Raw genomic sequence first — 16,103 nt, forward strand, 5'->3', positions numbered from 1 at the left:
ATATAACTTTGTTAAAAAAAAAAAAAATATTACTCTAGAGTTCATTATATTTTTGTCTAAAGAAAGGTAGTTGTATCAGTATTTATAGTTGGATTTTTATCAGATTCTGATTATAAAATCAACTTTCTTTAGATGTAATTTAAAAAAATAAGCACAATTCAATTAAACAAACCCAACAAATTTAACTATTATGATTAGAGATTTTAATATTAATATTCTTGACCAGATAAGATAATTGTTTTTGGACATTAAGAGGCAAATCTTCAATAAATTTAAGAATACAAAACAATTGATAAGGCAAATTCCATGCAGGTTGGAGAGAACACCTCAAAACATTGCTGTGCAATCCAATTCCTTGCTTGATTTGCAGACCTTGAGACATACAAGATTTTCTCAAGAAGCAAAGAAAATTTAATATAACTTATTGCACCATATGATCTTAGTATTCATTTAAATAATATTTTATAATTCAATTGGGATCCTCTCGTGTGAGGTGAGACGGTTGCTAGTCTTTTTGTAAAAATGGTTTTATTTAAGAGGAAATTACATTATAACACTTTACTTTCATTCATACAACTTCAGTCAAATAATACTCTTCACAAAGAAATAGTTAGATGTTTGGTTACATCACGTTATAAAAGCTCTTACTAAACTAAAATATGAATAATTTTAATTAAAAGCAAAATTACTTTCTGTTTTGAAAAATCACTATTTAAAACCTTTATTTATTTATTTTTTCCAAATTGCAAAACACTTTTTCTCAATATATTTGATGATATATATATATATATATATTTTTTTTTTTTCTTTTCTGCTTTGATCTGATATGCTCCTAATAAAACTTCCAAACAGAACCTAAAAAACATTTAACCTTTTTTTTTTTTTTTTTTTTTTTTTCCTTGCACTTGGAAAATAAAAATTCAATTACTTTCAGACCCCCATTGAAAAAGCGTGCGTGAAATGATAAAACGACCTTTTATTTTTTGTTTTCAAAAGCACAAAAGGTAGGAAAACAGAAAGCAAATTGTGATTTCTCAAACAAAAAGGGTTGAGGACCCCATTGAGATGTGTTGGTGGGACTCGGAGTCGTTAATTATTAATTATATGATTAATACATAAGAAAGTTCTTTAGGATTCCCTCCATCTCTATACGCATTCCTTTTTCTTCCTTTTTCCATTTTTTTTTACTCACTTTCTGTTTGTTTCGTGGGAAAACCCAAAATCCCAGGGAAAACAAAAAAAAAAAAAGAAAAAGAAAAAAGAAAACCCAAAATCCCGGAGATGGAGAGCGCGTCGGAATTGGTGGCATTCCCATTGCTGATAACGCCGATCGAGTCCAACTACAGAGCCTGCACCATTCCCTACCGCTTTCCTTCCGATAATCCTCGCAAGCCTACCCCTGCTGAGATTGCCTGGATCGACCTCTTCCTCAACTCCATTCCTTCCTTCAAGTATTTCTTCTTCTTCTTCTTCTTCTCTAACTTCCCTTTTCATTTTACTTTTTTTTTTCCTTTTTTTTTTTTTTTCTCTCTTTTTAAAGAGAAAGTTTTAATTTTTTCTATTTTTTTCCATTTTAGAGCAAAATATTTGGCTTGAATTCTCAGAGTTTGGGATTTTGGTTACTTATAATTTGTTACAGGAAACGAGCGGAGGCTGATACTACAGTCCCTGATGCTCCAATTAGAGCTGAAAAATTTGCTCAGAGGTTGGCTTTCCATTTTTGCTTATGTTTATGAGTTTTTGTTGGACCACTTACTTAATATAGTATTCTCTGAATCCTACATTTGGAAAAATATATTTTGTGGGTTTTGTATTGTTTTTTTTTTTTTTTTTTTTTACTTCTTTGAGATCATTGCCGCACAATCACTGCTAGTGAAAATCCGCATAAGAAATCTGAATTATTATAGTTTAGTAAGAATGGGATTTTCCTTGCTAGCTGCTTAACATGTGGTTTTTGAATTGGGTTTATGAGCTCATTTGGTGATTTAGTACTGTATGTTACTTTCATTATTCTTGTGGATGCACCTACACGTTTATAGTGACAATCCCTGATTGCATTTTATCTTGTGGAAGGTACGCTGAAATACTTGGAGATTTCAAGAAAGATCCTGAAAGTCATGGTGGGCCTCCTGATTGTATAGTAAGTCATATTTGGTGAAATTATTGACTTGTTTTGGTTCTCTCAGTGATCGACTGCTTTGTTTATTTGATTATTTCATTTTTTTGTTTTCTTACTATTTGGGATGGGGTTGTATTCCAGCTTCTTTGCAGAATTCGTGACCAAATCCTTAGGGAATTGGGATTCAGAGATATATTCAAGAAAGTCAAGGCAAGTGTAAACTTTGAATGCAACACTTTCACTATGGATTCTAAAAGGAAACCATCCTTTTTAGAAAAGAGAATAATAATAATAATAACAATGTAAAAGCTGTTGTTCTAGAGTTCTGGCATGTAAGAGTGCTTCCTACAAGCACATGAAAAAATCATCGGTGAGGCAGGAGGGTAATAAGTATGCATGTGAAACTGCATGTATTTGCTAGGCAATTTCGAAATCCTTTCACATAATTACCGTCTGGCTAAGAAAGAGAGAAGGAATTGACTAATACATATGCCTCCCCTTCTCTCCTTCTCTTTTTTTTTCCTTCTCCCCCCACAAGTTTATAATCAAGCGTATTATTCTTTGTGATGGATTTCATCAGGATGAAGAGAATGCGAAAGCCATATCTTTATTTGAGGATGTTGTTCGAATTAATGATGCTATTGAAGACGAAGGAAAACGTCTAGAGAATCTGGTTAGAGGAATTTTTGCTGGAAACATATTTGATCTTGGTTCTGCACAGGTAGGCTTATAGTGCAACAAAACTTTATGATGTTTGTATTGTTGTGTCTGAAAGGTTGTAAACATACCTTTATATAAGAATTCTAAAGTATAGACATAACCATCAAGTAGTAGTAATATTTGATATTAAATTAAGCCTCAATATCTAAATGCTTGAATTTGGTGGCGTGGAGTATATTTATCTCTTTCCGTTCTACTAGTGGCAGTACCATTTATTGAATTGCTTGCTGTTGTGCAATTTCATGGAGCAAGTGTTTTTAAACTCTTCCATTAACTTAACTTGACCTATTAACCCCCTGAGGTGGAATGTTATATCTATTCCTTAGCGCTTTTTTTTTTTTTTTTTTTTTTTTGGGGGGGGGGGGGTCATAAATTATTTTACACCGTACACTTCTTATATCCTAAAAACTTTAGATTATAAAAATAAAGATAAACATTTTGGTACATGCAAATTTATAGCATATCGATTCCTAATAATATACACTAAACAACATATTCACCAAAAAAAAAAAAAAAAAAAAAAATGGATATACATTAAGTAACATGGTTACTGCTGAAACCTTTAAGCTTAATAAAGCTAAACTAAAATGCCAGTCATTCACTTGAGATGGATATAATTTCTTTTTTTCTTTTTGAAGCTTGCAGAAGTTTTCTCAAGGGATGGTATGTCCTTCTTGGCTAGTTGTCAAAACATTGTCCCTCGACCTTGGGTTATTGATGACTTGGATACTTTCAAACTGAAATGGAGCAAAAAACCTTGGAAAAAGGTTAGATCAGAAGAAAAAAATGAGTATATATATATATATATATCTATATATATGTGTGATTGTGTGTGTATATAATATTTTTCTTCTGACTTATTTATCTACCTAAGAAGTTAGGTCGCTTGATTCACACGTATTGAAGATCTTTCCTTTTTCTTTCTGGGGGACTCATGACAGGCTATTATTTTCGTTGATAATTCTGGTGCTGATATTATACTTGGTATTTTGCCATTTGCAAGAGAGTTGCTTCGGCGTGGGACACAGGTTTGCATTCTGATATGTTTGGGCTTGGGAGGGGGGAAAAGAATACTTGATATTTTTATTATTGTCTGCCTCTCCATTGTAGAACTTTATGTACTAGGTATATACACGAGGAAAATTAAGCCTGTATATATCTCGTGATAGAATTTGCAGTTTATGTTTTTATTTTTGTTTCTTGGAGGGTTGCTTCTATTAACATAATTTGTGGTTCTAAATTCTTTGACCATCGAATATATATCTTTTGAATTTGACCTCTCTTTATGAGTTTTCTTGTTTTTTACATTTGGTTACAATTGCCTCTTTTTCTCACTCTGCAGGTTGTTTTGGCAGCTAATGAGTTGCCTTCTATCAATGATGTAACTTACCCTGAACTGATTGAGATAATAGCAAAGGTGATTGAAAAACTCAGAGTATGTTAATTTTGAAATTTTGGTTGTCTCTGACAAATAAATGACAATTTACCAGTTGAAAGATGACAATGGGGAGCTCGTAGGCATTGACTCTAAAAACCTTCTGATTGCCAATTCTGGTAATGATTTGCCGGTAAGTAAATGGGAGTGTACTTAAAAAAGATTAATTTATTGCAACTGATTGAACTGAGGAGCTTCTCTGTTGAATTATAAATATTTTTATAGTTGTATGATTTCTGTTCAATTTGTTTCAGGTTATTGATCTTACACATGTGTCACAAGAACTTGCATACATGGCAAATGATGCTGACCTCGTCATTTTGGAAGGCATGGTGAGTTCGTGAATTCAGTGTTGACCTCATTGTTTATTTCAATTTATTTTAATTTTTTCCGTTGTTAATTAATGATGAATATTACTGAATTTATAGAATGAGTTTTTGTTTTATTTATAGAATCAGTTTAGGGAAACATCATGGAAAAAGATATCCCCAAAAAAAAGGGCTGGATATTGATTTTCAGTTATTTACTAACTCTTGTTAGATGTGTTGATTGAGTGAAACCCTTATTACGTTTGGCAGGGCCGTGGAATAGAGACAAATCTTTACGCTCAATTTAAGTGTGATTCCCTGAAGATTGGAATGGTAATGTTTTAAACAGTAATATGCTTCATTCAAACAATATTTTTAATCACACTGACTCCTTTTTCTTGTTACTTGTTTTTTAACTGTTATCTCTTTCCTTCATCCCAAATATACAGGTAAAACATCCAGAGGTTGCACAGTTTCTTGGAGGACGGCTTTACGATTGCGTTTTTAAATACAATGAAGTTTCAAGTTGATAATGCGGATTCATGTCTGTACTCATAACCTGATTTTTTTGAAGTTAATCATTTCGGTACATGCAAAATTAGGTCTTACTACCTGGAGGAACTTATAGCTTATACTTAAACCTGTCATAATAAAACATGACGAGCAGTTGAAATTATCTTCCTATACATGTTTTTCTGTGTATCATGCTGGTGCAATATCATGCACATATAATCTCTATGAGAAATAGTTCATCAAAGCTTTGCTACTGACTATTATTGCTACTTGCCGGTGGATAATGATCAACTTTTTATTTTTATTTTTATTTTTATAGCCTCAAAATGAATGGATATTTGAAACTGAAGTTATACGCAGCATTCTTTATGATTTTTTAGTCATTTTATTGATGAACAGGAAAAGGTACACAAATTCTTTCACTCCAGAAACGCAAAAACAGAGCAAAAACAAAGGGTTACTTGTAAAGGGAAACACATTGCAGGAGATCAAGCTTTCTTGGTAGGAAACGAAGCCATCTTGTTGATACCGCAGATCCCTTCAGGTTTTCCAGTGTTTCTCTTCATCCTTATGTATCCCTTTTCTCCCCACTTTGGTCCCCACGAATTCTTTACGATGATGTAATCTAACCCCTTGGAAGATCCATATCCAACAGCTGCAACTCCATGGTCTAGCTCAGTTCCACAGTGACCGTTGAATACACCCTGAGATACCGAACAAGCAATCAAGCAATCACATATAATAAGAAAAAACATATATTGTTGGTAAGGACCTTAGCATCCCAAAAAGGGACTAGGGAAAAAATATGTATAGCTGAGAAAGTATGAGAACTCACCCCACTGTAGAACTGGAAGTCTCTGCCAGAAGCCTCAATGCCTACGCTAAGAGGCTGGTGAGCCAGTGCCTTGAGGAGACTTTCTTCTTGATTTTCAGGCACATCTTGATAACCACTGATGGTAACCACATTTGATTCTTCCTGTAGATCAAAAGTTAAAAATGAGAAAGAGTAAAGACTCATTGCTTTATGCGGCTAAATTTTGCCTAACTATAATAACTTTAATTTTCCTTTTTTTTTTTTTTTTTTTTTTTTTTGTTTGTGTGGGGGGGGGGGGGGGGGGGGGGGGGGCGCACTGTGCAATTACCTTCTTCTCCTCACAAGTCCCTTTCTCCATAAGATATGGGTAATCTTCTTCTCTGTGAAGCCCACCATTAGAGACTATGAATTGAAAAGCATAATCCATCAAACCCCCATTGCAGCCATTGTTAAAAGATGTATCACAATCTATCAGTTCTTGTTCGGACAAGGAAGTCAGATTTCCTGTGACAATCTGGTTTATCCCCTCCACAGCCACGACAGTTGAAAATGCCCAGCAACTCCCTGCATATACACATGTATATATAAGTCAAGCACATCCATGCATGCATTCATAAAATCATATTGCCATGCACAGAGAGTGTGGCACGTACCGCATGAGCCTTGGTTCTTGACTGGAGTAACAGCTCCTTTCTTCCTCCAGTCGACGGACTTGGGCAGATCAACTACATCTCTATAGCTGAATTCTTCCGAAGGTCCTCTCCTTGGGAATTCGGGTTTGAGTCCTAGATACTTGCTCTTGAACTCTTCATGGCTTAAGTCTGCGAATTCATTCAACCCCAACCAATAGCTGCTGATCTTCTTATTGGTTTCGTCGATGTGCATCAAGTTGTCTTTGAATATCTCAAACCTGTGCAGCTTCTCTTCTATGCTTCTGTAAGTTTTGCCGTGTTTTGACATCCATGATTCGAAGAGCTCGATGAGTTTATCTATGGAAGTCAGGTGTTCGGGTGAATAACCCACGATTGAAAAATCATGAGCCATTGCATAACAGACGAAGAGAGATGCAGACAGTAGTGCCAGAAGGGCAACCTTAGAACGCAAAGAGAAAGCCATTTTTGCTTAAGAATGGAATAGTAAGAGAGGAATAGATGAGTGAATGTGAGGAAAGGGAAGGGATGCTTATTTATAGTGTTATATTTGATGTGTTGCTTGCAAATGAAGTTGTTGAAATTTGTTTTTCTTTCTAGAATACGGTGTCTTTACGATTGGTTCTTTTGATTGGCAGGCTTTTGTCCCAAGCGTTCTCATTTTTTTAACGTATAGACTGAAAATGGGGATCCTAGATTTATGATTTTCACAGATATGGGTGAGAGTTTATTTTGCTTGTCTTATGAAATCTCTAAAAGAAGCAACCCTTTCTTCACTTGTTTTTTTTTTTAGCTTAAAAGCACTCGTTGGGTTTCAATTAGTGACAACTACCTACTTTTTAGCTTGAAAAAAAGTCTCCCATTTTGAGTGCAGAAATGAACTTAATGCTCTCTATTTTATGCTCTACCTTTCATAAACATGTACATAATACTCTTAATTAGCAAACAACCACCAAAATAGAACTAAATGGAAACTGCAGCACAACCGTAGCGGGTGTGATTGACGACATCTCTTGCTTTGAAGAAACTCCTCTTATTCTCGATGCGTTTCTTATGCAAGAAATTTTTTAGGCATGCTAAAAAACTTCTTGTGGTGCATGTCAGCATCTGGCCCCTCAAGTGCAATCTTACAGAATATAATGCTTGGTAATTGTTGACGTCGCTAGCTTCTTGGTCATATTTTTTATATTTTTTTTTGCAACTATGTTAATGGTGAAGGACGATGCTTTGTTGATTTTTAGACATCAACAGTAATAATTCCAGTGTCTATGGTTAAAATGGTTTTAAGAAAAAAGATGAAGAAAGAAAAGGAACAAAAACACTCTTACACGATAGGGTAGAGTAGTGTCAAATAGGACCGTCCCTGACCATACAATGGCACAAGGCGCCTATTTTGTGAGGGCCATGAATATTTTAGGTGTTTTTTAATTTTTTAAAAAATATTTAAAATAATTTATAAAATTGGAATATTAAATTACCTAGCAAAGATAACAATAAGATGGTTTCCTCTTTATGATTTTATATTTTTCTTATTAATTAGTAATTAATATATTTAAATGGTATAATAACAACTATAATTATCTTTTTTTTTTTTTTTTTTTTTTGGGTTTGCCTCCAATAAAGCTACAATTGTGGTGTGACTAACATTTATTTGTTGAATATATACAGCACATAAATACTCTCACCATTCTAATTATCCATTATTTAAATGATCTGGCAATGATGTCTATTGAAAGAAAAAATTGCTAGAACAACTTGACTGTAATAGTTTAATTGTTGATTTTGTATCTAAAATTACTAAAAAGAGTACATTTTAAGTGAATTTTTAGAATTGTTAGAGAATGATAGCATGTAATTTGAATCCAATTTAATTTAATAAAATTTATTGCTCTTGTTCATTGTATTTATTGTTCATTTTGAAAGCTAACCTTTAAACCCAAAATCCTAGGACCGGCCCTAAAGTCAAAGTAGATTGATGGATAAACAAAAGAGTTTCAACAAACTACTTGACAATTTAGAGCATAAATTTTGGCCTAAGCATCTAACTCAAGGAAACAACAATGGTGAGTTCTGGTTGATTTTACTATTTTAGCAATTAGGGATTGTTTGTGAGTGAAAAAATTTGTAATTGGCGGGCAAAATAAACTTGGTTCTGAAATCAGAATGACCAAAGATCTCGGCTACTCAACAATAGTATATCAAATAATGTATCGTCAATAACGATGGAGGTATTTGATCGAAAAAAAATAAAAATAAAAATACAATGGGGGTAAACTACGGAACTCTTAGATTAGCAATGGAGGAAAACCTGTAGGCGCATTCTTCTTTTAGATGTTTTGAATATTACACCTATATTTTCTAAGGTTTGCTATAGTTCAGAGATAATTCTGTAGGTTACAAAAATTACATCTAGCACTCTGTCATTAGTTCAATCCTTCAAAATAACATTAAAAAAATGGTATTAAGGTCTTTCTAAATGTTAAAAAGTAGGTGTGCACCAAAATAAATGATGTTTCTATTTACGCCACATAAATTAAATTAATAGCCACATTATATTTAACACACATTTAGATTAATTGAATTTTTATTTTCTACACCAATAAAATATATCTAATTTACCCGTACCATAAATAAAATAAAATCACATACACTACATTGTTTTTATCTTTAATTCTCATTGAAATTGGGCGACTCTCTTTAATAGCCCTAATTCCTTTTGAAATCTGTTGCTTCTCATTGAAATTAATCAACTTTGTTCAATGATCCTGTTCATCTACCACCTGCTGACCTAGTTCCTAGAGGACTCTCTAGTTTGGGAATTTGTCTTCAGTCGTACAAATTTGGTCTTCAATTTTAGAGGTTTTCACATTTTCTTTAGATATATTTTTAGTTTGAATTTTGGTTTCTTATGTCTTCTATTTCAGTTTCTGTTTATGTTGTGTTATTAGTATCTGTGAGTGCCCAATTTTGTTATAGTAAGCCTAATAGGTCCATATGTTCATCTGAGTTTAGGTTTTTATGGGGCTTATAAATTCTAGTAGATACATAGCCCAAGCTATCTTTATGGGGCATATAGATAGGAATGGATTGGTTGGCATAAAGATCACAAGAAATGGCCCAGTCTATTATTTGAGTGAGCCCACTTGAGGGGTACTTATAAATTCATAATGTAAACAGATTGTGAGCCCTAGATAGCATTTGGAATTACAAAAATAACAAAAAACCCAATTCTTTAGATAATACCAGTGAAGAAAATATCGATGTCGATGAAAATATCGAAGGTATGAATTTACAGAAATATCGATATCGATGGAAATATCGATAAGATTATGGAAACTGTAAATTTTTAATTTAAAATACAAATTTTAAGATATAAAATAATTAATATAATAAAATAATATAAAAATTCAATAATTAGAGTACAATAATAATAAAATATAATAAAATACTCATCCAATTAAATATATATACTAAAATCTTATATATTATATAAAAAAAAACTAACAATATTATTTATTTATTTTTAAATAGATAAAATTAAATTTATTAAAAAAATAAATAAAATTAAATTAAACACTAAAATAAAAAAATAAAAAAATATATATTAAAATATTATCATAGTAAAAATCAAGCATATTAAAAATGATAACTAAAAGCAATAACATGAATTAGATAAGGTAAAAGCTAAGAATATAATTGAATTAGTTGCTTCTCACTTTTTCATACCACCACGACAAATCACCATCACATAGATTTTTATTTATTTTTTTATTTTATTCTTTCTCTTTCCTTCCCCCACGTGAAAGAAAGATTTCTTTCTTATTTTTTTTCTTTTCTTCTTTCTCTTTCCCTTCCCCCACGTGGAAGAAAGATTTCTTTCTTATCTTTTTTTCTCTTCTTCTTCCTCTTTCCCTTCCCCCACGTGGAAGAAAGATTTCTTTCTTATCCTTTCTTCTTCTTCCTCTCTTCCCTTCGTCTTCTTCCTGGGCTCTTCTGTGCCAGATCAGTTAACAACCAAAAACAAAAAAAACCAAAATTTCCAGGCCCTCTCTTTTCTCTTCTCTTCTCTCTGTGTATCCCCATCTTTTCCCCCTTCAGTTTTTCTCCGACCGATTACCACAAACCAAACACACACACAAATCAACACAAACACACCTAACCAGTTCGGCCGACATATCCCAGAAATTTCCACCTTTTCCTATCGACAACCGGCCGATCTTTCCATCTTATCCACCCAAAATCCGAAATCTTCACCGACAATGGACGATTCCGTCGACTTCCATCGATTCCGGTGATAAATCGACGACATGCGTGCAAGAAACTTCTTCCCCCCCCCCCCCCCCCCCCCCTGTCAGTGTCGGACGGGGTCTACAACGGAAACTGTTGCCGACATTTCCACCGTCTCGACGATTTTTGCTTCCCTGGATAATACAACCAAGTTTCCATACAACCCATATGATGAGTCATGTGGTCCAAATGTTTTAAACTTGAAGCCTAATATATATATATATATATATCCATAACTCGTGAATTAACACACAACCCTAACCCGTTGAACATTGGGAAAAGCCTATGATTGAGTTAAAGACATGTTGTGACTTGCTTTACATGAACACTTAAACCCCATAGCATTAGCCACACAAGAACACCTATTTCTTTTTTAAAAAACAAGCTACTTCATGTATTAAGCCATCTTAAGATAACACAATCAAAGGGAAAGTTGTTTTGTTGCCAAAAAGGGTAGAGGAGAACCTTTGGAGAGAAATGGTCTAGGTTTCCATCCTCCTAGGCTTTAGTTTCTTGCTTTATCCTTTTGTGTTATACAAGTAAACATTAGTATTCTATCTTTAATTTCTTTTATTATCATTATTTTCTATTCTATCCATCCTACATTATATTTGGTATCAGAGCCAAAAGTTAGCCCTCATTATGAACACAAATCTATGTGAACAATGCCACATGAATAGTACCTATGAACAGTGCATATAAACAGTACTGATGAACAATTTGTTTTCTTTAGCTTAAAGAGTTATGACTGCACAATTTAGAAGGAATTATAGGGGGCAAATTATTTGACATTCAGTTTGAAAAACTATTAATATGTATGGCAGAACAAGTGGAGTCTCTTAATAATTAGATTAGATGAGCAATATTAATGCATAAGTATCTCGAAATGGTAGCATTTTAACAAACAATGAACAAGATGAAGCTTTTTAAGCTAACAACGGTCAAAATCAAGAAAAGTAGCCAATAAATACAACTACTTCTGCACCCTCTCCTTCAGTATAGTAGCTAACTAATTGGACAATAGATATAGTCTGATTGACATATGAATATCACAATCCTTTGGGGAAATCACAAAAAAAGTAAAGATTTAAGGGCCTGTTTGTTTCATCGGACTAGACAGGATTGTGTCCCAGTCAGGTATTTGGTAGCAACAAATAGAGAAGGGGATTACTTGACCGCTACAATGAAATAATCCCACTAGAGGAGGATCAAACTGACCTGTATCTCCCCCTAGGTCAGCTATTTAACCAAAACTCATTAAAGGCTGTGGTCTCTCTCGCTGTTGTCTCCCATTGGTATCTTTGGCCAGATCAATCTCGTCGGACCGCTCGCAGCTCTCAGAGTTGAAACCTCTAGTGAGTACTATTCTTCTTCTTGAATCTGTGAGTTTTCCTTCTTCTTCTTCTTCTTTTTCTCTTTCGATCTGTAATGTTGCATTCTTCTTCTTCTTCTTCTTCGATATGCTATATTGCTCTTCTTTATCTGCTTCTTCTTCTTCGTTTTTCATTTAATTTCTTTAGGGCTTCGATTTGCAAAATTAGAGTTTCCATTCGGTACATTGTTCTGTACAAATTAGGGCTTCGATTTCTAAGGAAGAGGGCTTAATTTCGTGGTCTACATGAACAGCTGTGGAAAGGTAAGATAATCAATTTTGATATTACTTTGGCTCAATATAATGGTTTCATTTTAAAATTATGGCTGGTAATGGTTGCCCTTGTTATGTGAATGGTGTATTTTGCTGGAGGGATAGACCTCATGTTTTGATTTCACAGGTTTGACATTTAGGCTTTTTTGATTGGTATTATTTGATTGCTTTGAAAATTTATGTGTTTATGTGTTGCTGGTCATTTGAACAAACCAAAAAATAATAAAAATAAAAAGTGTAATGTAGTTTTTGAGGTGAATCACTGGGTTTGTCTGTTGCTGTTAGTGTCAACCCACCCCACTCGAACATGAAAACAACCTAAATTTGAAACCCATCCACCATTAAAATCCCAAAATCTTATATATATCACCACTCCACCATGTCACATTAGGCTTTGACATACTACTTTGTTTAATCTCACATGAACAAGCATATTGTGCATTACATTATCCCCTCTCCTCTATCATATTTTTCATGCCTTTCTAGGATATTTTTAGATATCCAATTTATCAAATATTTGATCATTTTATTAACTTCATTTTTCTATTCCTCTTTTGTTATTAAAAAGGAAGGGAAGACACTTGTAATTTTGGGAAGACGTTTGCTATCTATGTATTAACCGAAGGGAGGAGGCAACCAAAAAAAAAAAAAACAAATGCCATGAGAAAGATGGGGAGAGCATTTGGAAATAAGGAAATGAAAATCAAATGCCAGAATTGCTTTTTCAATTTTGAGTTAACATGTGGCTTTGGTATTTGCTTGCCATTTTATATAATGTTCTATGTCATTAGCTTCTTCTTTTTCTTTTTCCTTTATTTTTTTTCGTTTTGTCTTTTTTATGAAAATAACATTTTTTTATTTTTGGATAAAGATAGCTTTTGTTTGTTTAATTGGAGATAAAGGACCACTTTGCACCACCATAGCTTTGATTTTTCTAAACAAACCAAGACCTGAATGCCAAGGTCAATAAATATATGTGCTCTAGTTTCTAGCTTGGATTTTGGATTTTTCTAAACAAACCAAGACTTTTTTACACATCGATGAGATGAATCACTTGATAGTAATAATTACTATACATTGAAGATGGCATATTCATGCAACTGCCATGTATTTAAAATGAGGTATATTAATTGGTTAGGTTAGTTTTTTCTTTTTTTTTGATGAAAAATATGTTAATCTACACTTTGAGCATTAATCACAAACCTTGTGTGTAGGGATGCATTAGTCCTGATTGTTCAGGATATTTTGAAGAATTTATTTTCTTTTATTATGCAATCTTCATTTACTTGGGTTAGAACTGCATGTTCTTTGCTGACTGCTGGTTAGATCAACTTTGAGCTTCAATTTACCATATCTGTTAATCTGTCTAAGATGGTTGAGTTTTCGCTTGAAATAATTGATGGTAGCTTCTTTTCTTTGAAGGAACTTGGTGAGAAAAGTTGAAATACCATGAAAACAGAATTGCATTTAGATTAGTAGCATATAAAGCAAACAAAATTCATAGAAATGCGCATACCAGCATATTTAGCATATATTTAGCAAATTGATCATTTGTATAATTGTACTGCTATGTACTGCACAGTTTGGTCACATAATTTCTTGGATTTGTTCTTTTTCTTTGCAGAGTCTTTTAGAAAAAGTGTTTATATGATTTTGGAATTGATGGTCAGATATTTGATTTTTGTTTGCCATGCTGCTCTTGAATTTCAACTCCGGCAAAACTACATCTTATGCATTGTTTTTGTCATATGAGACTAGCATGGTTGTTAAGCCATGTATACTTTTATATTGAATGATTTGAGACACCCAGTGAGGATGGATGGATGTAAATAGTTGTATTTGTTTGCTAAAAAAAAGGCATTTTTTATGTCTTGAGCATATGCTAAAATCAATTTGGAAATTCTCTTTATTACTACATTTACTAGGCATCTCATATCCAAAAAAGATGGATGAATGTGAAATAAATTTAACAAATGAAGAGGTTTTTAAGTAATTCAACAAATATATAAAAAACCGGAATTCTTGTTTGTATCTGTTTTTTTCTTTTGGTCCTTAATTTTGGGGTTTGTTGGCAAAGATAACATAGAATTTCCATGAAGAATTAATCAAAGATAACATATTATAATCAATTATTGTGACAAGCCATGACCGTCCTCATACCAACTAAAATAAAAACATCCCGAATGACCATAGCCACTTCATACATATATTCTTATATTCACCCTTTTCTAGAAACAATAAATGGTTTAAAGTAAAATATTTATTTAAATATGTTTTAATAAAATACTTTATTATAATTATTAATATTATTATTACTTTTCATTTATACAACAAGAGCTTAAAGCATCCTATATGTTCTTTTTGTCTAAAAAAAAAAATCTTTATGTTTTTTGGCTCTCAAATATGATATTTCTAGAGAAGGTGTATATACAAATATAAGTATGAGGTGCATAGAAACCAATTACTCTTTCTAAAAAAGGTGAAGACCGTGTAACTTACAATCACTTCGTGAGAGAATTATATTGTTATTTAATAATGGTTGCAATCTTCTTTCATCTTTTATTGTACTATTTTGAAAAAGCTGTAAATGCTACATGTACTATTTTTGTTAAACTGTTTGTCTATGCCTTATGTAATATGCTTTATTTTCTTTTTATAGTGGATATGGATCGAAGAAAATTCACTGCATTGTTGTTGCTTCCAAATGATATAGAATTAGAATATTTTTGCACGTGCTTTATGGTTGTCATGTTTTGGTAGATGTATGTAGCATTGCGAATGAGAAATGATAGAGGTATTAAGAATCGAATAGATAGGAGTGCAGAATTACGTTCATCTTTTCTAAATAGTTTGTTGGACAATAATGTTAATTGTATTAGTCAACTTAGGATGGATAGGAGAATATTTGGTATATTATGTCAGTTATTATGCCAAGATGTATATGTTAAAAAAGATGGTATTGTTATATTGGAAGAGCAAGTGTGCATAAAATTGCTCATCATTCAAAGAACCGTAAAATTATCAGTAGATTCTATAGATTGGGAAAAACAATTAGTAGATATTTCAATTCAGTACAATGTGTACTGTCCATAAATTTTCTTAAAATGCATTTTACCAAGCTAAGCCTGTATGTTGGAGTACTATTTGCTTATGATTAATTTTTTTACTACAGAATTTGCATACACAATGAAAGTTACTAAAAAAATATGATGTTTATAGCTTTGGAGTGGTAACACTTTGAAATATTTATGGGACATCATTCTAGTGAGCTGATATGCTCTCTCTCGAATTCCTTATCACTATCATCGTTGAAAACTTCATCTTCTTCACCATCAAGCCCTCATGAGATGCTATTGAGGAATGTTTTGGACAATCGTCTACCGTCTCCTACTCCTAAAGTGGCAGAGGAAATTGTTGCAATTATCAAAATGGCATTCACATGCATAGATGCTAATCCATAAGTTCATCCAACAATGCAGCATGTTTGTCAAGAGCTATTGACTCCAAGACAAACTCTTTATGAGCCATTTCATGAGGTTACTTTAGGAAAGCTACTGAATGTGAATGAAGGTGTCTAAGTTGAGCAACAAAATCTTGTATTCAAATTTTGGT

The 16,103-nt window shown here is 32.8% G+C and overlaps 2 protein-coding genes across 2 annotated transcripts; one reads left to right on the forward strand and one right to left on the reverse strand.

The window, feature by feature from the left end:
• The first annotated feature begins 1,023 nt into the window (after positions 1–1,023).
• Positions 1,024–5,358, forward strand: LOC132799507 (damage-control phosphatase At2g17340-like). Its single transcript, XM_060811547.1, has 12 exons — positions 1,024–1,451; positions 1,640–1,705; positions 2,074–2,140; positions 2,261–2,329; positions 2,700–2,840; positions 3,478–3,606; positions 3,781–3,867; positions 4,182–4,256; positions 4,330–4,407; positions 4,529–4,606; positions 4,853–4,915; positions 5,032–5,358. Exons 1-12 carry the CDS (start codon positions 1,282–1,284, stop codon positions 5,110–5,112), a joined length of 1,104 nt encoding a protein of 367 aa, XP_060667530.1. The 5' UTR covers positions 1,024–1,281; the 3' UTR covers positions 5,113–5,358.
• Positions 5,359–5,432: 74 nt separating this feature from the next.
• On the reverse strand, positions 5,433–7,201 carry LOC132799508 (cysteine protease XCP1). Its single transcript, XM_060811548.1, has 4 exons — positions 6,563–7,201; positions 6,238–6,473; positions 5,931–6,071; positions 5,433–5,799 (listed from the first exon to the last, which is right to left on the reverse strand). Exons 1-4 carry the CDS (start codon positions 7,023–7,025, stop codon positions 5,584–5,586), a joined length of 1,056 nt encoding a protein of 351 aa, XP_060667531.1. The 5' UTR covers positions 7,026–7,201; the 3' UTR covers positions 5,433–5,583.
• Positions 7,202–16,103: the final 8,902 nt, after the last annotated feature.

Source organism: Ziziphus jujuba, chromosome 9 (assembly GCF_031755915.1).
Source record: "Ziziphus jujuba cultivar Dongzao chromosome 9, ASM3175591v1".
NCBI lineage: Eukaryota > Viridiplantae > Streptophyta > Magnoliopsida > Rosales > Rhamnaceae > Ziziphus > Ziziphus jujuba.